This window comes from Colius striatus, chromosome 2 (genome assembly GCF_028858725.1).
Source record: "Colius striatus isolate bColStr4 chromosome 2, bColStr4.1.hap1, whole genome shotgun sequence".
NCBI lineage: Eukaryota > Metazoa > Chordata > Aves > Coliiformes > Coliidae > Colius > Colius striatus.
Genome location: NC_084760.1, coordinates 55,377,804 through 55,404,619, shown reverse-complemented (window position 1 = coordinate 55,404,619; position 26,816 = coordinate 55,377,804). Strand labels below are relative to the sequence as shown.

General features: G+C 41.8%; 1 protein-coding gene across 7 annotated transcripts in view; it reads right to left on the bottom strand.

Annotated features, from left to right (window-relative positions):
• HSF2 (heat shock transcription factor 2) overlaps positions 1 to 25,107 on the bottom strand; it is a 55,430-nt gene extending 30,323 nt beyond the window's left edge. The window contains exons 1-5 of one of the 7 annotated variants that reach the window (XM_061990603.1): positions 25,016 to 25,096; positions 20,102 to 20,199; positions 3,448 to 3,654; positions 1,789 to 1,821; positions 14 to 167 (exon numbers count right to left, since the gene is read on the bottom strand). In XM_061990603.1, coding sequence (XP_061846587.1) covers positions 14 to 167; positions 1,789 to 1,821; positions 3,448 to 3,654; positions 20,102 to 20,106 — 399 coding nt within the window. In that variant the 5' untranslated portion in view covers positions 20,107 to 20,199; positions 25,016 to 25,096. Of the gene's footprint in view, positions 1 to 13; positions 259 to 1,788; positions 1,822 to 3,401; positions 3,655 to 15,301; positions 15,454 to 20,101; positions 20,200 to 25,015 lie in introns of those variants that run through there. The other 6 variants (XM_061990608.1, XM_061990605.1, XM_061990607.1 and 3 more) reach the window with 6 other exon arrangements.
• Positions 25,108 to 26,816: the final 1,709 nt, after the last annotated feature.

Sequence of the window (26,816 nt, the reverse complement as noted above, 5' to 3'; positions counted from 1 at the left end):
CAAAGATCCAAACCTGGTTACAATGCTTATGTGATTGTTGAGGGGCACTAGGCGTCCAGCTTGTTGATCCAGATGAAGTGGCATCAGTTCTGTGCGTTTCTTCTTTCTTGACGTAGTCTAGGTTTGTGCCAGTGATATGGTGGTTTCTGCTCATCCCGGAGCAGCTGCTGCTGAGAACAACATGCCCATTTATGAGTACAAAGCTGTCTATATGGACTCAAGCACAGCACAGAATTCTCACCTCAAACCCTTTTCCACCTGGGGGAAAAAAGTGAACTCTGTTAAAAAATGTTGATATTAAATACAAAAGTATTACTACGTACAAGACTGTAGGTGTATGCTGCTCTACTATTTAGATACTAATCTGGAACTGGCAAAAAATAGAGAGATATTGCTATGAATCAACTGTTTACTCAAGATTGTTTTTTGCAAAGTTACACATAGGCGTTGACAGACAGCACTAATTTACCTACAGTGTTACTGAATGAAGCATGCCACATACTGACAAATAAAACAGGTTTCCTTTTTTTTTTTTTTAAATAAACAAGGAATAAAAATGTTTGTTGCTACATGAATGAGTAAAAGAAACTCTTACACCCAAGGATTTAGACTGCAGATGGCTGGAGTCAGAGCCTGAAATGCACTCCATATGCCTGATGAGTTATATTTACAATTTTATCTCTTTTTTTCTGAAGAGAAGGCTTCCTAGGGTAAGCTGTCAGAGCACTGGTAAAAAATGGAAAAAAACTCCATTATATCTAGCTTTACCACCTTTTTCCACTGTGGGATCACAAGATCTGGGACTCCTGATAAACAGCAATTTAAGTTAAGGCTTCATCACAGCAAGCATTAAAGTACACTCAGGAATCCTGAGGAGCCTACTGTGACAAATGCAACTTGTCAACTACAGGCAATTGTAAGTTTGTTAGTAGTTTTAGATAAATAATCATTGAGAAGCGGTGGCTGCTTTGCAAATATGCAGTGTTTTATACTACAAAATCTCAAAATAATTGTTCTGCTTTGGATAAAGATTATCCAATGCCGATCACCCACCTCTCAGAAAATGTAATTGACAAGCTAGAAAGTGTTTAGCAGGCACATATCCTCTTTTAGGCTCCTTCATTTCATGGTGACTTGGAAAACCCATTCTGTCTCAGACTTGGGGAGAATCAACTTCTCATTAAAACAGACAGTGTAAAACAAGCAGTCTTTCGATCTTCCCTCTCCACAAAACACTAGGTATTCTACAGGAAAAAAACATCAGATTTTCTCCAAAAGATGCTCTCAAATCATGTGGCAAATGCTGACTTTAGACTCAAAGCTTCCAAATAAGAATTTAGTTAAAAAAATAGAGGCTATATGATTTCGGAGTGGTGGTGAAATGTGTTTGGACCAAATATACAACAAAATTTTATGCTTGATTTTTACTGTTAATGACTTAACACATCAGTATTATCATTCGATGTACTCTAAAAACATTTACAGGCAGATGGACTGCAAGGAATGTGAACAAGGAAAGCCAGCTCACGCTGTAGGGAGGAACACATAGTTCTGGCACACTAAAAATAAAAAGAAAGCATTAACACACCATATGCCATGCAACAGCAAACAGTGTTATTTAGAAGTGTTCCAATAAAACCTAACAACAGGAAAAGTTCAGAACTATTAAAAAACCCTGGAGGTGACTTAAGTCAGCTTCATTGCATAAAATAAACATGACTGATCTAGCAATTTAGAGTTTTGGGTTTTTTATTTTATGTTTTTTACAGAAATCCTAGCATAACATACCTAGTTAAAGAGTCTTCCTTGTTAACAAAGTTACTATCCATGCCAGATAGGAGATGAAACACAAGTGGTGAAGCAATTTTTGGTTTGTACACAGCCCATGAGTATTTTTTCTTAAATTACTAACTTGTCTTGCACCTCAGCTGAAGTATCTGTCTATGGAGTAAGTTCTGGTTTAGCCTATATATTAGTACTACTATGCAGATACACATTCTCTCTAAAGCTGTATGAATAAAGCTTTTAAAAAAGGGAGAAAGTCTTTAACACAGCAAAATAACTTTTTTTTTTTGGTAAGTAAAATTCTTTATTTTCGCAAAGCCATATAATTTTAACTCAAGTAATGTTCATTGTCAGCCTTTTTGGAAGCCAGAGGCAACACGGGTACAATAACATGGAATCAAAACAGGACACCTTTGCTCAATAGCTTAGTAACTCCAGCCAATTAGAAAACATAGAGGGAAACATAGAGGAACTTAATCCGTATTAAAATAACTAAATTAACATTTTGCAGTTGAACCCGTGAGGAAACCTCACATCAACAAAAAACATGTCAAAGATTAAAATACTCGTAAGCATTTTCTAGAAAGGCACTCTTAAAGCCTGATTCCTGACACGTCTCAAGTATTACTGAATTGTCTAAAAGAACTTCAGTTCATTCAAAGCAGCAAACAATGACTTTACATGGCTTGGTTTTGTTCCAGAAAATATATTTCATTAGCACCTCAGATAGAAGTTTCCGAGTCCACAGTGCTCATACTGGTATACCCATATGCCGAATACTACTTATATTGCCTTCTAAAAACGTAACTGGAACATTTGTTCTTATTGCAACAGAGGAGTTGCACTAAGAACTGCCACTTGTCAAAGGGAGCTGAAACAAAAACAACACTCCCACCTCAGACCAACACCAAACCCAATCTGCCATTCTGAAAGTTTTTGCCTTTGCACCTGGCAGAACTCCATTTAAATGCATCATCAAGAACTAAAATACAGCTATCTCTCACAACTCATTTGGAGCTTACATTCAATAGCTTACACTAGCTTACATTCACAGAACATTCTCCCCTCACCACTGCCTGCTTCTGCTTTAACTCTACTTCCAATACAAACAGAAAACCCCTAAGATTCACTTCTCAACTCATAACTTCCCAAGTGAAAAAGAACAACAGACTGAAAATTAGCCTGAAAAAAACCAAGAAGTTTCCATAGAGACAGAAAAAGGGTCTCTTTTCTCACCCTTGTTGCTGTCAACATAAGAGACTATGCCCTCATATTTGAATGGAGCTTTTACAAGCTCCATTTCTTTTCCTTAACTGATGCATAGAGTGGGCCAGATAGTTCAAAAAAGTGTGCCACTCCCCTATCTCATTCTTCCCTTCCCACATTCAAACATACGGAATGTCTACTAACCTTTCCCAACATACTCTCCTGACCCACATAATACTTTCTTTCTCCTACCACTTTACTCTTTTTAGGTTCAAAAACCAGCTAACACAAGCTAGCTTTAACCAGAAGCTAGAACATGCTGAACCAACTGCCATGAACCACAACAACTTCAGATACAGCTGGAAGCAAATAGGAAACAAGAAGGAAGGATATTAGTTCAACTTGCTTACAGAAAAAATGTCCCTCAGTGTAACCCAGAGACCAACAATACTCAACTCCAAGATGAGTCTTTCTCCTTGCTTAGATAGGGCTAAGAATTCTGGTACTCTTTTCTGCTTAAAATTCAGCGCACTGCTGTTACTCTTCAGCTGTCCTCTTCTATGTGACACATCTTTCTCCTCCAGTCCTTTGTTGATTGAGGATACCAACTCCAGCTTCAATTTTGCGTCCACTTCCTGTCCCATCACACCAATTTTCCAATCTCTGAAAGATAAAAAAGCTAACACAGTGATTTCTTGTATGTAAAACCCCCTTCTGCCCTATACCAAACTGACTTAAAAAAAAAAAAACAACACCAAAACCCACAATGTTTGTTCAGTCAAAACTATACAATCTTATTTAACTTATTACACAAGTTATCCAAGTTTAGGTTATTTAAAACTATGAGGAGACTGCTGAAGGCTCAAATAGGGTGTCGTGGTTCAGGCCCATTAGGGAACAAAAGACCATGATTAGCCTCAAGTACCAAAGAGGCTGAGAATTGCCAAAGGGCACGGAGGGCTTAATTGCCGCTTAAGGATCAGGACAAAACAGACCAGGCCACTCGGCTTGGGGAAGAAAACAGAAAATAATTTAATGCAACATCAACTAAAACATAACCTTAAAACCCCAACACATAACCAAAATAAAACAACACAGAGTAGTACAACAATGAAGAGTCCAACCAGCCTTTTTAAGAACACCTTCTTGCCACACCTCCCCTCTTCCCGGGCTCAGAGCACTGATCCCGCGGTTTTTATCTCCTCCCCCCCACCCCCACCCGAATGGCTCGAGGAGGGGCAGGCAGTGGGGGTTTCGGTCAGTCTATTCCCGGTAGCTTCTGCCTTTTGTCCCTCCTCAGGACAGGTGGGCTCCACACCCATCCTCCCTGCAAGTCCGTGGGGTAGCTCACACATGGCAGCCCTGCATGGGCTGCTCCGACGTGCACCCATTCCAAAGGCTGCAGCTCCTCTCTGCCTCTCGTGTGGGGCTGCTCTGCGGCGTGCAGGCTCTCCAGCACGGCCTGGGCCATGGCCGTCTCCCCACACAGTCCCTCGCCCGTCCGGGCTCACTCACACGGAACTGCTGGTAACCCTCAGTCCTGCCATAGATCTCTGTATGTTGCAGGGGTACAGCTTGCAGTCTTGCTACGGCTTGCAGAGGGGTCTCTGGTCTATTGCTTCTCCTTCCTTCCTCCTTCTCTCTCTGAACGGTCCGCGTGGTCGCCTCCATCGTGTATCACTCTTACACCTCCTCCCAGCACTTCAAATTCCCGTCCCCTAAAGTGATGGCAGAGGCACCAGATTGGCCCAGCTGGGCTGGAGGTGGGTCTGGACCCAGGAGCTTGGGTGAGAGTTCACAGACTCTTCACTGCAACCTGCTTCCCCCCCCCTCCCCCAATTACCAAGCAAAAGCTGCTCCTCGCTAAATCAGAACATAGGGAAACAAGAATACCTGATGACAGTATTGAATATCCTCTAAGATGCCCTTGCTTCAGCATTGTTAAAGGACAACAGAGTGGATGGATCTCCACCAGTTTGCTTGTTCTGAGCATAGATATTAGTGCATAAGGGCCTTGGACTCCACCCAATGATAACACAGTTTTGGTGATCAACATTAACGTCAACAAGGATCAAGAATAGGCTTCCTAAAACTATATTTTGGAATTCATAACGTCAATACATTAAATTTATCAAAATTCCTTCTGTAAATTTTCCATGACTTTTTCATCATAATCACTGTATTTAACTCAATAATTTTTGTCCTCTTAGTTTTCAGTGTTTTTCATGGGAACTTTTCAGGCAAACTATCAACCTCACTATCCAAACAGCTTGAACAGCAACAGTTTAATATCTGTCATGGAAATGAACATGGTCCTCTGATGACTAGAGGTGTGAGGACACCAAATTATTTTCTACACCTTCAGCAAGGCACACTATTTTTATACAGTACCTCAAAACCCTCTCCTGTCTCCAAACTCCATTTAAATAAAGCTTTTCAAATCATAGAATGATTAGGGTTGGAAGGGACCTTTAGAAATCATCTAGTCCAAGTCCCTGCAGAAGTAGCTTCACCTAGATCAGGTTGCATAGGAACATGTCCAGTGAATCCAGAAAACAGATCTGGCACTTCATTAAGGAACTGAATAATTCCAGGTAACAACCCCAACAATATAAAAGAAGTTATTTTCATTTAAGTACACTCCATCCTTCCTTGCTAAATTACAGACTCATACAACTAGTATATAAAAGATTAAACTCTAGCTACACAATATACTTTCTCAGAATTTAGATAAAGCATTAAGTAGCATAGCTATACTTAATGTAGTATGTCTTTCAGGACGTGGATATTTTTCAAATTAGTCTAATAATAAAAGCTAACTCCACAGTTTCCATGCATTGCAATTACTGTGCTAACAGTATAGTGTTAAAATAAAGACACAGTAAAAACTCTATTATCTGCATCAGTGGCATTTTAAGACCACAAGAAGTGATGATGAGATTTACCAAGTTGAAAAACTAGCGTGAGTTAAAGCTCAGGGTAAAACAATCTCTTAAGGGAATTCTTTTTCTACAGGAAAAGTGCTGAGGAATTGCTGAGTAGTACTGACTCTGTACTATTTTAACTACTCATTGTTACATCTGTCAATAAGCTATGAATTCAAGCTTAGTCTGAGTGTAGCTCCAGCCATGACAGGGCAAATATATGCTGAAGACCACCAGTTAGAGAAAAGCTGTAATTTCTTGAGGTTTGTGAGAACACAGCAGAAAAAGAACACGAGAAACCTTATGGAAGTTTGAGACCAGCTGTTTTGAAGCACTGTCTCAAGTGCATGGATCATTAATTATTTTCAGGGACTTGCAAAAGATAACTGGTAAAACAAGCCTAAATCTGCTAATTTTGAAAGTGATGTATGGGTGTGTTCTTTTCCATTACAAATCTTGAAGGAGTTTCATTCAGAAGCAGCCCTGAAACAGATTTCAAACACTACAAAGTTTACTATATATAGTGGTTTTGCCTGGGAAGGGTTTTTTGGTAGCAAGGGGGCTACAGGGGTTGCTTCTTTAAACAAAAAGAGTTGCCAGAAGCTTCCCATGTACCTCACAGGGTTAGGGCCAGTCAGTTCTAAGCTGGACCCTGCACCTGACCCAGGCCTAACTATTAGTGATGGAGGTAACGCCTCTGTGAATAACATATTTGAGAAGGACAAGTTGTTGCACAGTTGCAAAACTGCAGCAACAGGGAGGGAGAATGTGAAAACATCTCTGCAGGTACCAAGGTCAGTTGAGAAGGAGGGGGAGGAGGATGCTTAGGCACTGAAAAGGCTCTCCTGTGATATGTGGTGAGGACCATGGTCAAGCAGGTTGTTCCCCTGCAGTCCATGGAGGCCACTGGGGAGCAGAGACCCACTATTCGCAGCCTGTGGAGGAGCCCACACTGGAACAGGTGGATGCCTGAAGGAGGCTGTGACTCCATTAAGAAGTTAATCCTCGAGCAAGTTCCAGGCAGGACCTAGGAGTTCATGGGGGGAAGTGCCCATGCCGGAGCAGGTTTGCTGTCAGGACTTGTGATCCTGTAAGGGACCAGGGCTGGAGCAGTCTGTCCCTGAAGGACTGTTCTCCTGGTGGGTGACTCACGTTGAGGCAGGGTGTGAGGAGCTGCCCCCGTGGGAGGCCCCATGCCAGAGCAGTTCGTGTGGAGCTGCAGCCCATGGGAAGAACCCACGCTGGAGAAATTCATGAGGGACTCTCACATGAGAGGGATCCCACATTGTAGCAGTGGGAAGTGTGAGGAGGCCTCCTCCTGAGAAGAAGCGGCGGCAAAGTCCATCTGTAATGAACTGACCACAACCCCCATCCCCTGTGCCACTGGGGGAAGGAAGGGGAGTCTCAGGAAGAGGAGTGGGTCGAAGTGTTTTTAAGATGGTTTTATTTCTCATCTCCCTCCTCTTATTGTTTCTTTAATAAATCAAACCCTTTTCTCCCTAAGTTGAGTCTGTTTTGTCCGTGATACTAATTGCTGAATGATCTCTCTGTCCTTATCTCAACTCATAAGCCGTTTGTTATATTTCTCTCTCTCCTGTCCAGTGTAGGAGGGGGAGTGATTTTTTGACTTGGTGGATATTGGGCTAAACCACCACACTGTGTTAAAAAAACAGTTCTAAAAAAGGTCTCCCTCATTTACAAGCACTAGCATAGAAGTAAAAAATTTAAATCACTCAAATAGCAATGGAGAAAATCCATGATTTGTAATCAAAAGGCCTTTTATGTGTGTATTTTGCAAAGGGTATAAAAAAACAACTACTATCATATTTAGATTACTTCAATATTGAGAAGAAGTATTTTCTTGGTCTGACAAAAAGAGATTAAACCTCTAAGAGAAATCTGTAGGAGATACCATTTTAATGACAGCTCAATGCAGAAAAACCACCCAGGTCACTTTTCAGAAAGTTAAGTTTTACCATCTGTTTCACTTACTGCTTTTGTGGCAGGGCTAGAGTTTGACTCTACGACCATAATGCCACATGCACAGGGAGCATGTGAACAAATTCTTCTTTCAGTAGCCTCTCTCTAGATGTTCACTCATAACCAAGACAAGTCAAAGTTACTCTTTGTAATCATTAGGCAAAAAAGCAACTCAAAACCATGATGTGGCATCAGTCATATTAAATTCCTCTTTCATAAGATTAAGGGTTAACTTCCAAAACTAAAAATACCTTGAAGAGGCTGTAAAGCGAAAGAAGAGTCAGAGTACCAATACCCAGTGAAAGTCAGGAAAATCTTCTGGTAAGTGACCAAAATTCGTTTAACATATTGTCTTCAAGAGCCATAATAAAAACCTATTGCATTTGGAGAAGGCTACAGCTAGAAGGTTATCCAATACTCCCCTATTCTTCTAAGAATAAAATATCGTAATTTCAGTAACATTGAAAGCACACTGAAATGTTGCTTCTTCAAATAATCATTAAAAGACCTGGAGAGTGTTTGTACATTTTGCTAGAAAACTAAACACAAAGAGTTTATGAAAGTGCATACATTTGGGCAATGTGACTATGGGGTTTTTTTGCTCTTAAACAAAAATAAATCAGTTCTCAATAACTAATTAAGATTACAGATAGAAAAAATATAATCAACTTACTGGAAAGCCACTAGCCATTACATTGCCAGCACACAACTTTTTATTGCTAATGGAAGAGACTGTTAACAGTAGAAAAATCATCATGGCAAACATTCATAGCAAAGCAGCCTTGCTGACTCTATTGATCATTGTAGCTGCGTAGATATATGTCATTCATACAATTTATATACACACTCATTTATGAGAAGACATTAAATATTCCACCTGAAAAGCCTCAGAGCAACCAGGTGTAAGGAATTCTGAAGAGGAGCAATATAAACCACTATTAGATATTCTTCATTGAGCCAAAATGTTTTAGAAGTCCATACAGCTGACAATTACAGGTGGACATCAGTACATTGAGTGTTAAAGGTACACATAGCTAGACATATTCACACAATTTTAAGTTACTTCAAATTTTGTGTTTTAGCACCACACAGTAGCTATGGTTACTCACTGCCTCAAGCGAGTTGTCAACATCTAATTTGCTTCCATTTAAGGTCAATAACTTCCAACGGATTTCCCTCTCTCCCCTTTCAAAAATTCAAGGGAAATGTTTCAGTCGATCTTCAAAAAAGCCCAAAAGGGCAAGGGAAAACTGGAATTTTGTATGTAACACTAAACTTCTCAAAACAATCATCAAGTGTTTTCTTCCTCGTGAAGTAAAACCAATTTGCATGAAAGCAGAGATCAGAGATGAAATAAGGCAAGTGAAGAGATCATTACTGACACATCCTAACATTTTATTAAACTGCTTTTGGGTTTAGTTATCTCAACTAGGAAGTATATCCTGTGTAAAGTAGCATCAGAAACAAGTTTCTAGTATCGTTCACTTAGCAAATGAAAGGTAATAATAAATGTCATCCTATTGAGCATTGTGTTGCTTATGAACACAAGTTTTAAAGCAAACAAACATAATATAGTGATAAATTAGACATGCTTAGACATGAAGCATGGATGACCTTTAGATTCCCAGAGTTATAAACCTGGGTGTCATTTATTAAAAGCATGCACCAGAGTGATGCTGAAAGGTGCCAGAGGCACTGCAAAGTGAAGTTTTCCATTCCAATTTTGACAAATTAAATGTTGTTTCACAATTTACTTAAAGATCACATTGATTAAAGAGGACTTAATCACATCTTGACTAGAGAAATTGTAGACCTGAAAAGCAAGTATTGCAAACAAGAGAAGAGGGAACTGGAAATAGTACATGTCAGTCAGCCTCAGTAATGGCTGCATGTTGTGGCCTCCCCAGATCATGAAGTCATGCAAGTCAGGCAATGTTTCTCTGGAGAGGTAATACCTTTTATTAGACTAACCAATATAGTTGGAAAAAAAAAAAGACTTGATGTGCATCTGGGCACATAAGCCCTTTGAGGTCACTTTGCAACCAAAACCTTGTGTGACACCCTGTCTCATTAAAAGCTGGTCTAATAAAAGATAATTACCTTACTCCACAAGCCTCATCTGATATATATTATTATACCATAAGCAGTCTCTGCAAAGAGATGACAGTAGAAAATCAGGACACTGGTTTAGCAAGAGTCATGTACCATCAAAATGGTATACAGCCCATAATGTCTCAAGACTGTTACAGCACTTCAGAATTTCATGAGCAGCAAAAAAAAAAAAACCATGCCAAACAAGCAAAAAAAGCCTTCCATAGACAGAAAAATAAGTACATTTAAGGAACTCCCTAGATTGAGGGAGCAGCAACATGCTTGCTTATTTTAAGTTTGTAATGTACTGCTGTGGAAAAAAAATGTTAGAAATAATTTAATCCTTGATAAGAGGGAAGAACTTAATTATCACAGCTGTATTTATTAAAAGGAGTTCCTACATTTTCGGGAGCTGTTTCATTTAGAAAAAATGAAGCAACATGGGAAAAAAATACCTCACAACCCTGACCACATGAAGACAGGTAGTACTTCACCTGGAGAAAGAGAGATTATGTACATCCAAGCTACTCACATTGACAGGCTCCTGAATTACTTTTAAATGTCAACTCTTCAAGAACGTACTCACAAGCCCTGAAAATATCTCAGTGAGGTACCCTCAGTCTTCAGTCAGCAGCTCCTTGGCTTTCTCCACCAAGAGCTCTCCCAGAGCAGCCTCAAGTTGCACAAGACCATGTTAGGCAATTTAGGTTTCCCAAGTTTCTTTTACAATACAGAGTTTAAATCGCTGCCTAAGAAATACGTTCTCATAATTCAATTGCACATCAGATATAACTAACACTGAAACAAGCATAAGGCACTCCAGGCATACAACACTTCTGCCACCTGAAAAGATGATTTCTAAACTACTGACTCCAGATTCAGGAAGCCAAAAGCTAATTTATTCCATACTAAAAGAATGTGACTTAAGAGATCTTTCAAACTGGAATACCTCAGTTCAGCATTTATATTTCTTCATTGTCTACTCTGCCAGATATATGAACACAATTATTATTAATTTGGTGAGTACTGAGATCCTAAGGACACAATTTAGGAATGTGGTTCAACACTTAAAAATGACAATACTTTACAGAACACAGATGCAATGACCCACTCTATGATGAAAGGCTGAGGGAGCTGGGGCTCTTTAGCTTGGAGGAGATTGAGGGGTGACCTCATCAATATTTACAAATATTTAAAGGGCGAGTGTCAGGAGGATGGAGTCACGCTCTTCTCAGTGATGTCCAGTGACAGGACAAAGGGCAATGGGTACAAGCTGGAACATAAGAGGTTCCAAAGAAATACAAGGAGAAATCTTCGGAAGCTTTCCCAGTGCTTCTTCAGAGCACTGGAATGGGCTGCCCAGATGGGCTGTGGAGTTTCCTTCTCTAAAGACATTCAAAACCCACCTGGACAAGTTCCTGTGTAACCTCTCTATGTAGTCCTGCTCTGGCAGTGGAGTTGGACTAGATGATCTTCCGAGGTCCCTTTCAACCCTTAAGATTCTGTGAAATTTACTGCAGAGTAGGCTGTTGGCTACAAAACTTCATTATCAACTCACTCCAAACCCATTAAGCAGGCCCCTTTAGCAATGGATAGATTGTCCTGCCATTAAACCATGACACAGACAGAAAATGCATAATGGAATAGCTTTCCACAACCAAGATAAACAGAATACCTATTTCCCAACAGAACCCAAACAGAGAAAGATTTGTAATGTTGAGAATGGTGGTACAGAAAATAAAAAAACCCTCCCACTCATAAACCAAGAAAGAACCCACATGCTCAGCCTCGCTACATACCAGCCTTAGAAGGATTCAACATACTGTTTTAATGATTGAAGTATGGAATTAATTACATGCCATTACATTGCATGCCGATGAACAACTGCTAACACCTTCTTGGTATCTGGATCCTGCTTACCAATTCCTATGCAAGGTAAAGTACATTAAAACAAAATAGAACACTGAACAAAAGCAGTGAGAAAGAGATAAAATGACTGTCAAAGAAGTTCTATTTAGCATCTCCCTCATATTCTCAGAAGGTTCCTGAAAAAGAAAGAAGAAAGTTTATGTGATTGATACCCCCATGTCATGTGTTTAACATAACTAATGCTATTTTATAAGGCAAGCTGTGACCAAGTGGGTCACATTTTTGTTCCTTTTCCCTCATCAGGCCTTGGAGGTCCTGTGAGCCAAGTAGACAAACCAAACACATTTTTTCTTCCTCTCCCTTCCAGTCTGAACGTTCCTGGGTGCCAGGCTGATAACTCCCCTCCTCACCAGCCTTGAAGGGCCCAGGCACACAGTCAGCAAAGTGCTGTTGATGCCCCTACCACAGAACAGGGAAGTGTAACAGTGTGCACAGCACTGTCTGTAAAATCAAGCTGATACAAGCCCTAACTGGGGGAGAACTTGCACCTGAACCACTGCTGGACAGTGAGACCTGAGGCCCCCAGTGACCAGGGACACCTGCACTGCTGTCTTCTTCCTGCCAGCACTGAGGGAATGTCATGGTTTGACATGACAGCCTTTTCTGGTAAGGGGGAAGGGGCTATAAAGATGGCTCCTGTAAGAAGTTGCTCACAACTCTCCCCAGCTCTGAGCCAGACCCACTTCTGGGGTTGAGCCAATTAGACGCCTCCACGACCACTTTTTAAGAAGAAGCCGGAAGAGGAGGTGTTTTCCTCCATCTTCCTCCATCTTTTTCTTTCTTCTCTGTCCCTTCATTTTCTTCTGGCTGGTGGTGGTGCAAGGAGTTAGAACAGTGAGAGAAACAACCATGCGGACTCCAAGGTCAGTGATGAAAGAGAGGAGGAGGTGTGCTGGAGAGACTCCCCTGCATTCTATGGAGAGAACTGGTGAAGCTGAGATTTTAATTTCTTTAAAGACCCCACATCAGAGGTAGAGACTCATTTTGCTAAAGCTGGCCCCAGACCTGGGGCAGTGATTCACTTCATTAAAGGCCCTGAGCCAGGGACAGTGATTTTGGCCGGAGAAGGCTGTGTCCCATGGGAGGGAACCAATCACTTCACTGCAGACCCCAAGACAGGGGCAGTGATCTTCTTTAAAACTATGGCCAGAAGAGGCCATGTCCCGAAGGAGGGACCCTTTATTACTATGGCCGGAGCAGGCCAAGTCCCAGGGAAGGGACCCAATATCCACAGCTGTAACTGTGGGGAGGAACCCACGACAAAGTAGCTCATTAAACTTATGCCCAGAAGAGGCCTTGTCCTGAGAGAGGGACCCTGCAACTGCAGAAACTGCAACCATGGTAAAGAATCCACGCCAGAGGTATTCACCAAGGACTGCGTCCCATATGAGGGACCCTGTATCAGCAGAAGCCGCGGCTGTTGGGAACACCCCACACCAGAGAAGTTTGTTAAGGACTGTGTCCCAGGGGAGGAACCCCGTGTTGGAGCAGGGGAAGAATGCCAGGAGTCGTCCTCATCTGAGAAGACAGAATCAGCAGAGCCCATCTGTGAGAGACTGACCACATTCCCCATTCCCTGCCCCTCTGAGCCATTGAGGGGGGAGGAGGTAGATATCGGGAGCAGTGAGCTGGGCCTGGGAAGAAAGGAGGGATGGGGGAGAGAGATCTTAAAGTGCTGGTTGTAATTTTCTCATCATCCAACTCCCTTTTTGCTTTTATTCCGTTCTGTTTCTTGTGGAATAAACTTTCCTACTTTCCTCTCTAAGTCGAGTACTGGAGTCTGTTTTGCCCAGAACCATAATTGGCAGCGAGCCCTCCCTGCCCTTGTCTCAATCCACAACAATCTTGCTTATCTTTTTACTCTCATTTCGCTGGGGTCTCCGTCATCCTAACAAGGGTGGGGGTGATTGGGGGCACGAAGTAAGACTGTCGTGGTGCTAGCTGGGCCAAACCACGACATTATTGGCTCCCAACATGGGGCTCAAACCCACAACCCTGAGATTAAGAGCCTCATGCTCTTAAAAGCATACATGACTTGTATGCTTTATTATGATATTCAAATCTAGATTATGGTTGTTACATTGATACAGCAAAGCATGCCTTAAGGTTTGACCTGACCTGCAGAGGGTGCAGGTGATTAGAAATTGTAAATTAAGTTGTATTACAAATGCTGGATTATGCTACTTATTGTAGCAATGTACCTGAAGGAAAAGGGACATGTGGCCCACCCAGACTTTGGTTATACGAAACTGTAGGCTGCAGTAGGTTCAGACACAGGCCTCAGACTTTGGCTATATCAGACAGTGAACAATGGGCCTAAAGAATAGTCAAGGACAAGCTGCTTATTAGAATGTAGATATGAAGGCAGTGGGGAAAAAGAAACTGTGTAAACTTAGAATATAAATTACATAAAGAAGGAATTAGGTAAAAGAATGCAGAAACTGCTACTATCAAGATACTAACACAGTTAAGCTTAATAAATCATATTTTGCTATTAGGCACGTGAATAGAGCATGATAGACTAAGCTATCTGATCATAACATATATAATGGAATTGAATGCTAAAATAAACAGCTTCTGCATTGATCATATTGGCCTGATGCATAGTCCGTGAATCCCATCCCATGAGGTGGTCCTTGCAAGTGGCGACCGACAGGGACCCCAACCAACTTCTTTAAGGTTCATATTGAACTTACTAAATCATTAAAAGAAGAATAGAGCGGGAGAAAAATGGGAAAGACCAGTAGTGACAGACTAGTAGTCTAGGAGTCGGAGGGAAACAGCCAGGGAGTGACTCAAGAAAAATGCTGCGCAGCGGAACACCCAAAATAGAGGTGAGCGGCTGAGAGGGAGGTATATGGGAACACAATTAAGTAAGGAAGAAGAAGCAGTAGTAAATCTCCTCCAATATATACTCTCTAAGAGAGGACTTGAATACAACGAACCGGCTTTACACAGATTGTTGCTATGGAGTCAGGAAAGGGGAGTAATAATTGATGCGGCTACAGCATTCATCTCGTCAGCTGGGAAAAACTTGGCAGTGCTCTGTGGGATGAGGTGAGCCTAGGATCAACGGGAGGCACGGTGCTTTGCTACCACTTGGCGATTAATCAAAAAGACTCTACAAGAGTTAACGGCTGAACACAAAGTTGCTGCTGATGCCTTTGCAGCTGTAACTTCTGGGGAGAAAAAGGAAAGTGCGTTAAAGTTTGAGGAGGTTTGCATACCAGTACTAGCAGCCCATGTCGTTGCTGCTGCTCCCTCCACATTACCGGTGCCACCATTCTCTTCCCCGCCGGGAGAAACGGAGTGGTGTCCTCCTCCTCCGACCGCACTAAAATCTCCCTCTGATCCCAAAGTTCCGCCACAGGGGAGGAAAAACTTACCAAGAGTAATGACTCTAATAAATCCCTCTTGCGACATACTACTGACAATACAAGTGGGGCGTCAGTTGCTTCAGATTCTGAATTGCAGTCACCTACTTATTCCCCCTTAACGCCACCATCAGCAACAGTGCGGGTATCAGGGCCCCTCCGCTAGCCACCTCCCCCCTCCTCGTCCCGTCTCGCCGCCATTTGAGAGGAAACCGCCTTTGCCGAGCGGACAGTGCGCTTTACTAATGACACAGCGCCACATAGCGCCTTAAGTACTGATGTGCCTTTACCACCCTCTACTCCACCGACTCCGGTTACAGCCTGCCTTAAGGGAGCTCTGGAGGGATGAGTGGAAGAAATTAATTCGAAATTGCAACCATTACAGGAGAATATCGAAAAAGGGAGATTACAAGCTGCTCCAGCAGCTCCAGCTCCGACACCTTTAACAGCACCGCTACAACAGGAACCAGTTTTGCCTGAACCAGGACAAAAATGGAGAGAGGTTGTTAGAGGTGCTTTGATAGAAGGGGTTATGTTAGCAGAGGCATTTCCCGTGATTATGGGGGATCAGAATTAACTAAATTAGTGGGTAAATCTTGACTGGAAATTGTTAAAAGAGCTTAAACAGATGGCTACTCAATATGGTTTAAATTCTTCTTATACTCAAGAATTTTTGCAACACATATTCCTGGATATGTTGTTAACTCCATCAGATACTAATCACATAGTACAGTTATTGCCAGCTCAAAGACTTCATTTTCTTAATGACTGGAAGAGTCTTTGTCATGAAGCTGCTGTGGAAAATTTAAACCAAGGGCAAAATGATCTGTTATTTGATATAACACACAAAATGTTAATAGGAAGATGTCCTTTTGCAAATGAACATGTACAGGCTAGGCTTGTTGTTCAGGCCTTGTAGCTGTCTCAGCCACTAGCTTTTCAAGCGTTGAAGTGTGCCAGATCTAGGAAAGACAGTTCTGCCCTACAGCACCATCCACCAACAAGATAAGGAGCCCTATGGGTCTTTTCTAAACAGGCTCACAGAAGCCTTGGAAAAACATCCAGACTTAGATAATGAGGTGAAAGAGAAACTTTTAGTATTGCTGGCACTGAAGAATGCTATTCACAATGCAAACATATTCTTTATACCTTGCCTAAATCTGCTATGCTTGCTGAGATGTTGGAAGCCTGCTCACAGATAGGGTCTAATGAGGAACAAGTGGAGCTTTTAGCCAATGCTTTTGTTGCAGCAGTAAAGCCTGTAGTACAGCAAGGCCATGAAGGTAGAGGATTAAATGTGGAAAATTTGGTCACACTAAAGCTCAGTGTGAAAACAAAGCAAAAGTTTCAAACTCGACAGAAATAAAAAATATTGGCTTTGCATAAATTTGTGATCATTGTGGAAAGTTTAGTCACAAGGTAGGAGATTGTTGTTCAAGATTTCACAGAGATTGCAGGGTGTTGGGAGACTCGATAACCAGTGCCAATGTCCCACGCTCCACAACTCAAGTACAGGGTGCCTGGGTTGCCTCTCCTCCGCAACCTTAGATTAAGGCCTCACATATCTTACAACTTGAATATGATAAACCAAATGTTAAAAAAGAGAATGTATCTGTGATCCACAGGATATCCTAACTAGAAGTATAGTATTTCTATTACTGTAAGTATATTATATTATTACCTAGAAACATAAATGGAAGTTACTTACTTTCCTTTTTCTTTCTTGACTTTTTTTTTTTTTTTGAAAAAGGGATGTTGGTGCTTGCCAGAACCATATTGTATTTGCTTAAGCAAAGCCCAACTCATATTGAATGAATTTATGAATGTCATTTAAAATGAACAACAAGCACCAAGTTTGGGTTCAGAGGCATCTCTTTGTGTCAAAAGGCAAAACAGTTCAGACTTGCATTAGCAAGGACAGCTGCCAAAACTGGGACGTGTATTTTGCCAAAGTTCTTATGACCTTCTGTGAAAAAGACAAGCAAGCTGAAGTTTTTTCCCCCAAAATGGGACTGGGAGGTGGGGAGAAAGGGGAAAGGAGAATTTGCAGAATTAGAATTTGGGGCTCCTTCACAAATACTCTAAAGTTTAAATGACAATTGAGGTTTCCAACTTTGGCCAAAGCCTAAGAGTGAAAATACCAAAACATCACCCACTGAACTCCCACCCACAAAAACATGTCCATAAAACCACTGGGCTATACTCTCAGCTTCCATAAGCAGATACTACTCAGATGCTCAGTGAACTGCACTACACATCTTGATACCCACTACTATAAACACAAATTCAGTAATACATAAAAGTTCTTCAACTTAAGACTAAATGACTCTTGTTAAGAAGAGTTCCCTTGTGTACCCTTCCCATACCCCAAAACTACAACTGAGGAAGCGAAAAGGACAGCAGCTGATAGCAAAGAAAACTTACAGAATATTATCTGAGGGCAGAAAATAGTGAGAGGAGAAAGTTAACAAAGGAATTGAAAGAGGAATATATGACAATTATAATCTGTCAATATCAGAAGAGCGTGTATTATGTAAACATACACATCTATTATTTTTCTTCCCCCAAAATCTTAGTTTTCAATAAGTACAATTTCTTTATCTTAATTCGTTCCTAGCTGTTTCTAATGTCTGCCACTTAATTACCAAGCATAACAGATAATTTTTTTTTCTGTTCAGCTAAGATGAAGGCAAGACTAAGGAAAGAATTAGTTGAATGCAAAAAAACCCCTCACACCCAAAGACTAAAATTTTGTTGCTGTTTTAGGATAACTAAGAATATTCATGAAACCTGTAATAATATTTGGAGTAATTTTTTTTTTTTCATTAGGATGTGACAGACTGATTACTCCAACAATTTGTGCAAAAAGAAAACAGAACAACAGTACGTTCTTGGAATGTATCTATAGAAAAGTTAGTAGAAAAACTTCACTTGCAGCTTAAATATTTGAGATGCTTCTATATTTCACTCTAACCAAAAAAGAGAAGCTAGTTAGAAAAACTAAAGTGGAAGGGAATTCTGACAAATTATCATAAAATGACCAAATTACAATCTTTTAAAAAGGGACACCAGGATAAAACAAAACAAAACAAACTCTGACAACTGATAAGACAGGTCTTGCCAGCTGTAAAGTTACCTATAGTGCATTAATGAATTACACGGCAAACATGGTAGACTAAGTTAGAAACCACTATTTTTCTGCAGAAAAACAAGGAACAATCATCTCATTTGACAAGTTCACAACTCGAGCCTTAAGACCAAAGCAAGTACTTTTCAAACCAAAGGTAGCTACACTTTAAGTATTGGGTCTGAAGCTAAAAAGATTAATCCTGCCTTTGCTTCTAAACATCTCCTTTATCTGTGCTCTGAGATACAGCATCAGACGACAAACAAGCAGATAAAATAGAGTCACAGAAAATCTGGAAGACACGCAACCAAGACAACCCAATGTATTTTTAGGGCTATAGGGACAGACTTTCACAAATTCAAAAATATTTCAACATGCATAAGCTCAATCTTTACACAGATAAAAATCCAAACTACCTCAAGAGTGAAGCAGAGGCAGTAGCCAGGTGAAGCTTAACATATATGGAAGATAATGTAGAGAAGACTAATTTTTTTAAACTCTTCATTAGTACAAATTATTTGAAATACCAAGTAATATAAACAAAAAACTCTAGGCAATTTTCAAAACTGAGATAATGACATATTTTCATTCTTGCTCTGCACTTGTCAGAAAGCTTAGCACAGCTTTCCAAACAACATGCTGCTCTTCCTGTTAATGGAATGGCTGAGCTAGTATTACAAATACCCAGCAAGGCACACCACTAATGCAGTATCTTGAGCATTTATTTGATATCTGCTTTAATAAACACACTCTGTTTTCAGTCTTTTGAGTCACAAAACCAGACTTAGGTTTGTACATCTTAGTTTCTCAAAATAATGTCATGGTTTTGCGAGGAGTTGCTTTTGTTTGGTAACGGGGAGGGGGCTGCAGTGCAGATCCAGTAAAGAGTTCTCAGACTTTCCCCTGCCTCTGAGGTTCGGACCCTCCTCCGACCAGGCCAATCTGGCACCGCTGCCATCACTATTTAAGGATGGGAATGTGAAATGTGTGGATAGAGATGGAGGCAATGGAAAAGACAGAAAGAGTGATGCTGGACCAGAGACATCCTTGCAGCCCATGATAAGAAGTAGAGACCCCGTGACAGAGGGGCTGAGAGTTGGAGACTCTGGGTCAGAGGGAGTGAGCAGTATAGACCCCAACCCAGAGAACATGAACTGGGGTTGCAGCATCCTGTCAGAGCAGCCTGTGCAGGGCTGACTGGTGTGTGGGAGACCTTGAGTTGGAGCAAGGGAGCTCTGGCGAGGAGCACTTCTCCTCAAGAGTGCAATAAGTAACATCAGGAAAGGACAGACAGCACTCCTCATTCCCTGTCCCAGGCACTGCTTATGGGGGGAGGAGGTAATGACACTGGGCTCAAAGCTCTGAGTCTGGGAAGAGAAAAGGGGTGGAGGAAAGGTGATCTTAAAGAGCTGGTTGCACTTCCATAATTTGCCCTACTTTGTATTATTTTTCCATTGGATATTTCTGTTATGTTTTAGTTGGAGGCAGATTAACTTTGTTTTCTTCCCCAAGCTGAGTAGCCTGGTCTGTTTTGTCCAGGACCATAAGCAGCAATTAAGCCCTCCCCGTCCTTCGGGAGTTTGAGGGTCTGTGGTACTTCAGTCTAATCACAGTCTTTTGTCTGGATAGGCCTAAACCACAAGAAGTAACCATCACCATGTAATCACATAGTCTCTCCACGTAACTGCATTCCATTTCTCCCTCACGTCCCTTGGCTTAGAGTCAAATAGATACTACAGGCATCCCTTTCCCATGGAAGATTTCTCATCGTAGGTCATAATTCCTGAAAAGACAAAAGCAAACTAATTCTCATCTTTTCAAAGTAAGATTAAACCATAAGGTTAAATTACTAGGCTGTGCTTTCAGTCTTCTTGACATTATACTCCAATACGAGATGATTACTTCCACCTTTATTTAGTGTTCCTGTTGAGAATGATGGTGTAGAAGCAGTGAGTGCTTCCCACACAAGGCAGTCACATAATAAATACAAGGGCATCCTGGGCGTCTTAGACTGTCTAGGAACTGTTATGTACAGAAAGAGGAGGGAATGCATAAAATTAAAGATGTGTTTTTTAAACTTAATCAGTAATGCTGCCAATAGTCATGATGAATGTACTTTAAACCATGGCAATAAGGGTACCTGTTAAGGCTTTTATAGGAACTTGAGTATGAATAATCTTGTTTGATAATTTTAAACTTTCACAGAAATACTACCATCACTAACCTTTTTATTGTTTTGTCTTTTTAAGCATGCTCTCACAGCAGAACATTTAACTCAAAAAAGGTATATCAGCCAAAGAGTGATAACAGACATGGATCAGCTCCCCGATCTGTTTCTGTATGTGGCTGGCAGACTCTGGATGACCGCACAGGGTCAAGAAAATGTACATCAAGTCAATTTACTTGCCACTCATCTGCCTGCTTTTCAGCTCATTAGCAAGTGGCTGCAGGTCAGAGTACTCTCAGGAGCCCATTCTGTCACTAAGAGGAGCCAAGCAGGTTCTTGAGAGGTTAAGAGATGAAGCTTTAATTGATCCTGTCATCACAAATTGCGAAATAGTAGGAAAGTGAACTCTGGTCCCAGAAGCTCATTTGGGACACACTATTATAAAAACAGCAAAACACAAGAGACACACAGCACAACCTCAAAACTACAAATAAACAAACAAACAAACAAAAAACCAACGACACAGAGAAAGGAGGTACAGGTTTGGGAATGAACTCTTAGAGACTAGTGCAGGCGAAAGGGACCTGGGGGTCTTGGTGGACCAGGGTGAGCATGAGCCAGCAACGTGCCCTTGTGGCCAAGAAGGCCAATGGCATCCTGGGGTGTATTAGAAGGGCTGTGGTGAGTAGGTTGAGAGAGGTTCTCCTCCCGCTCTGCTCTGCCGTTATGAGACTGCATCTGGAATATTGTGTCCAGTTCTGGGCCCCTCAATTCACGAACAGGGAGCTGCTGGAGAGAGTTAAGTGCAGGGCCACCAAGATAATGAAGGGAGTGGAGCATCTCCCTTATGATGAAAGGCTGAGGGAGCTGGGGCTCTTTAGCTTGGAGGAGACTGAGGGGTAACCTCATTAATGTTTACAAATACATAAAGGCCGGGTGTCAGGAGGATGGAGCCAGGCTGTTCTCAATGACATCCAATGATAGGACAAGGGGCAACGGGTATAAAGTGGAACATAAGAGGTTCTGAAGAAATACAAGGAAGAATTTCTTCACTGTGAGGGTGATGGAGCACTGGAACAAGCTGCCCAGGTGGGTTGTGGAGTCTCCTTCTCTGGAGACATTCAAAGCCCACCTGGATGAGTTCCTGTGTGACCTACTCTAGGAGGTCCTGCTCTGGCAGGGCAGTTGGACTAGATGATCTTTCCAGGTCCTTTCTAACCCTTGAGATTCTGTGGGACAGATGAAAGACTGTTGATATGAAATGGATATTCTAGGCAACTTTGTATCTCTCCAAAGAAGGATTCACATTTATCCAGTGTATCTGTTACAGGTCATGGTGTTCTATACTTGTCATATTAGCTGCATATTTACATGCTCTGCTGAAACTACCTCAATGCCACATGAGACGAGTTTCAAAACACCATTAACTCATAATAGACATTTTCTTTAAAAGACACTGAGGGATCCAAATCCATTTCATTTACAGAATATGCCACACAGCATTTTAAAACCTGAAAAGCTTTTAGTGATTCAGTATTTCATAACTCTAGCATTTCAGTAATGAATGACAAATTATTTTCCACAACTTTTTCAGAACCAAAATTCCTTATTTCATGTATTTTAATGGAATACTGTTAATATTATTTAAACCCACACATCTGCCATCATATGTCTTGGTTTCTGGAATCAGAGTAACTGGATGGCAGCACTCCATGAAATACCTGTTGGTCAGAGAAGCTCTCATCAGCAGTTCTCAACTACACAGCCTCTTTAAAAAAAATAGTCTAAGTACTTTGATTCTTCCCCTCTAGCATACAAAAGTCAAAGACAGGGATTGCCCTATCAACCTAACATAAATGGTTAGAGAGCCTGCCTTTTTAGTTGAAAGTGGCAATTCTGAAAGTTACCAAATTAAATAAACCTCACACAATCTAGCTGTAAATACACCGATACACTCACCACTTACTGTCTCAAAAGACATCTAAATAGTAATCTCTTATACTTCACAGGTGTTAGGGTTTTCTTTAATTATACAGAGACATTAAAAAAAAATCTTAAAACCTTGACATCTAAAGCATCACAAAAAGCTCTCATGAGTAGTTATCAAGTCTCTTGGAGCATGCGGAGCAAGCCCCCTGTGTGAAGTCTTGCTCAACGAGACATTAATTCAACACTATCCTAAAATAATAAATGCACAAACTCAACCTAACCCATTTAATGAACAAAATAGTGATAATGCGCAGTGAGATTATTTACTGATACCATTGTCCTATCCCTGCCAGGCATGGATTAAACAGCTATTTTCAGTCATGAGCATCAGTTTTAACACTCGACAACCTAAACCTAGCACAAACTTGTAAGGTACAGATTTCATACAAACAGAAGTTCCACACCCTCTCCTGATGGATCCAATTCTTCCTGTGAGGGGCCTCAGCTGAAGCCATTCATTCTCTTACACCATTAAGTGGTATGCCGCAAAAATGGCTGGGCCTGACAACCACATGAAGCTTCTTTGTTGCCTCAATTGAGCCAACCCCTGCATCTAACAGATCAGACAGAATCCATGCTTTTCTGGACGAGGTTCCTTACAAGGAGCTCCTCTTCAAGTTCCTACTCTTCCTCTGTGTCCTTTACTTTGCCACAATTCTTCCCCCAGCTCCCAGTTTCCTTTATCTATCCACCTGGCTTACAGGCAAGATGTGCTGCACCCAAATGGAAGGCACTGAGACACTGAGGTCTGACCAGCATGCTCCAGGTGACCACCCACCTAACTATTGCTTCTTGCAACACTGAAACCGTTGAATTCCTTTCTTGGGTGGTATAAGTAATCTGTAACTTTCTCTTCCACAACTGCACTAAATTTTGTAAGATTTGGAGAACTCCATCACTTTCAGGTGTCACAGGAGTAAGACACATGCACATATCGATTTCATAAAGGCATAGAGCCTTTAACAGATCAGCCATTACTCATGACTGCCAGCAAAACTGATCAACCACAGTTGCTGTTGATACCCTTGACACCAAGAAAATTCTGAAAAAAACATCCCAAAACAGATGGAGAAATACACCAAGATTTGTATTGAAAAAGGAGTACCAATTGCTGCATTTCATCCCGAGTACTTAACTCAGATGTTTGGCTTATAGTTGATTTGTCAAGACACAGCTGAAATCAACCAACTCCCTACCACTACCACCCAAATTGCCTCACTGTCATCTTTTCACCTAAAGGAATCACATAAGAACACAAAGAGCCCTTTCCTATTTAAGGCATTGGAAAACAGTATTTAATTTTTAAGAAGAATTATCAGTGTGGCATTATTATTAAACTGACACTTCACCCAAAGGTATGCAGCAGCCTCAAAAAGATTTGTATTTCTTTATTAATTAATTTCTATTAATGCTCTGGAACTTTTTGTGTTCCAGCTTCATCCCATTACCCCTTGTGCTGTTGCTAGCTACAATAGAAAAATGGGATGCCTCAACCTCCTGACATTCACTATTTAGGTATTTGTAAATATTAATGAGATCCCCCCTCAGTCTCCTCTTTTCAACAGCCCCAGTTCCCACAGCCTTTCCCCTATGAAAGATGTTCCAGTCCTCTGACACAGGAGTATATAGAACCCACAGCACTACCCAAAGACAGGCATTATTAAACACTGTAGTATTCTTGTACATCTTTCCTTCTATAAGTTTATCTCTCTTTACTTGGGAAGCCACCTCCTAAACTACAGCAAGGTGATAAGGATTAATGGCAGGCCCTCCTATAAACACACCCAAATCTCTGCTGCTCTTGCCACCTGTACCAACTCAGCCAGGTGTCACCTGGGACCACTATTGTGTCAGCCATAAGCAATCTAGACACAAAGCAGAGGAACAATTTGTTACCGAGGTACCAGAGAACCAGTTTTGAGATCCAGCCGAACAATGTGACAGCGCTTCAAGCTCTCCCCTGGCAGGGGGCCCCTCGCATCACTAAGAGCCATTAAGTCCCCACGGGCTGGCAGAAAAAGCGATTTAACGTGTGGCAGGGCAGAGCGGCCGAAGGCTCAGCTCTCCCTCACCGACCAGTGCCACCCTGCTCACCTCAAGGGGCCAAGGGAAAAATATGGCGGCACTATACACAGCCACCCGCGAGCGGCGGGGCAGGGGCAAGGAGCAGAGGTCGGGCCCTGTGCCCCGGCCGCGCTGCACTTCTCCGCCTGCAGCGCTGCCTGCGCCCCACGCACGGAAGCCAACGGCCTATGGATCGCACAGCCCGCCGCGGAGAAGGGCAGGGCCGCACGGCCTCAGCCCGCCTCGTTGCCTGGCCGCGGCCCGGGTGACTCCCGCACCACCGACGCCAGGCGGAGCAGCACGGTACAGTGCCGACGCTCCTTCCCGCGCGACGAAAACGAGGAAAGCGGAAAAGGACGCGAGAAAGCAGACATGTTACCTTCGGGCGGAAGTTCCTCGACAATGGCTTTCTGAGTCGTTCCCGGAAGAGAGAAAGTATTGCCCTTAACCAAGATGTCGGCGGAAGGGAGGTGACTGGTGGCAGCACCTCTCTTGCTCCTGTACCGTGACAGGCGTTTCTTTATCGCCACCTTCTGTCAGAAGCTGGCAAGTGCTTGTACTTGCAGTGATTTCCTCAGTTTCCCGTGTAAAGAAGCCCCACTGTTTCCCCTGGAGATGGCCATTTATTTGTTACTGTCATAGAATCATACAATCGTTCTGGTTGGAAAAGACCTTTAAGATCATCGTATCCAGCAACTAATCTAACACTGCCAAGCGCATCACTAAACCATGCCCTTTGGCACCTCATCTATGTGTCTTAATTAATCTCCAAGGGTGCTGACTCATCTCGTATGCCCCTAGTGCTGGATGGCTGCCAGTCTGGCTGTCAGTTTATAATTTTTCTGTCTGCTCATGTGTGTGGTTTGAATAGCGTTTCTCACCTTGGTGTCTAGATGTAAGCAACTGATTAATGGTAAAAAAATAACACACAAAAACCCCAGACAATGACTGGCACAACACTTCCCTCTTTGCTGCTTGAGGGAGGTTGCCAGCCCAGCCCCGCTATGGGCTCAGTTTGCAAGGGGTGGCCTTGATACCAGACTTCAGATATTTCTCATTTATAGACCCCAAATCCTTATCCTCACTTGCCATTTTATACAAATATGTTTTGGACTTTAACTGAATGATAGCAGAATCACAAGCAAAGGGCTGAAATGTTAAAGTGCCAGTACTCACTTGACTATTGTGCAGACACCAGTGAGCTAGAGGCCTTCAAAATCATAATATTAAATTCAAAACCAGCTTTATAGTTATATTTTGGCTATAAATTGTGGGACTGAGCAGAAAACCAGTTTCAGCAAAGGCCACAAAACAGTTTCAGCAGCAAAACAGTTTCAGCAAGGCTGCAGTGTTCAAAATAATTTAATTGCTTCAGCAAGGCCACAATGTTCAAAATATTCCTTTATTTTTCTGTAATACATATAAGTAGCATTCTTTCATTTTTTGGTGTGCATGCATTAGGAGGAGAGATCCACAGGCATCAAGTACTGAATAAAGTAATGCCTGCTTTCTAACACTAAACTGAGTGCTAGAGAGTTTCTTCTGGACTGGTTTTTGGTAACAGCCTCAATAAGGCCCATGAGGAAGTTAGAAGGAGCGCTGTGCTAGGCCTGTCTGCCACAAAGCCTCTGCTTTGCATCCCTGAGGCTGAGCCCCCAGGGGAGGGCAAGCAAGCCACTCTGTTGTGAGTTTGGGGGCTGAGGGAAGCACCTGGTCTGATTTCAGCTTGTGTTGCATGAAATAGTGTACAGACAGACCTCATGGTGTCACCTATTAGCATCCTGTGTGGAGCTAACGCCTGTCTAAGCTGTGTTAAAAATCAAACATTTGTGAATGATAGTGCTACAACCTGTGTGCGAAGAAAAGATACACAAGATCCATTAAGCAGGAATACTGTTTGTGCCATCATTTTCTTGAATTTAAATACTTTCATGTAACAGAAAACCATACCTACGTATGGCAATTAGGAATCTCAGTTCTTCAGCTTTATCTGAAAATGAGGATGTGTGGTTTTTTTTTTTTGCAGAGTACAGCTGGTGGATGGTGTCCATTGTGAGGGTGAAGTGAGAAAAGAATTGAATTAGATGTCCTCCATAATTTGTCAAGATGAAGAGTCCTGCTATCACATTAATATCTTTATTTAAATAAAATACATATTTCCCTGGGCCTGGAAGAAATAT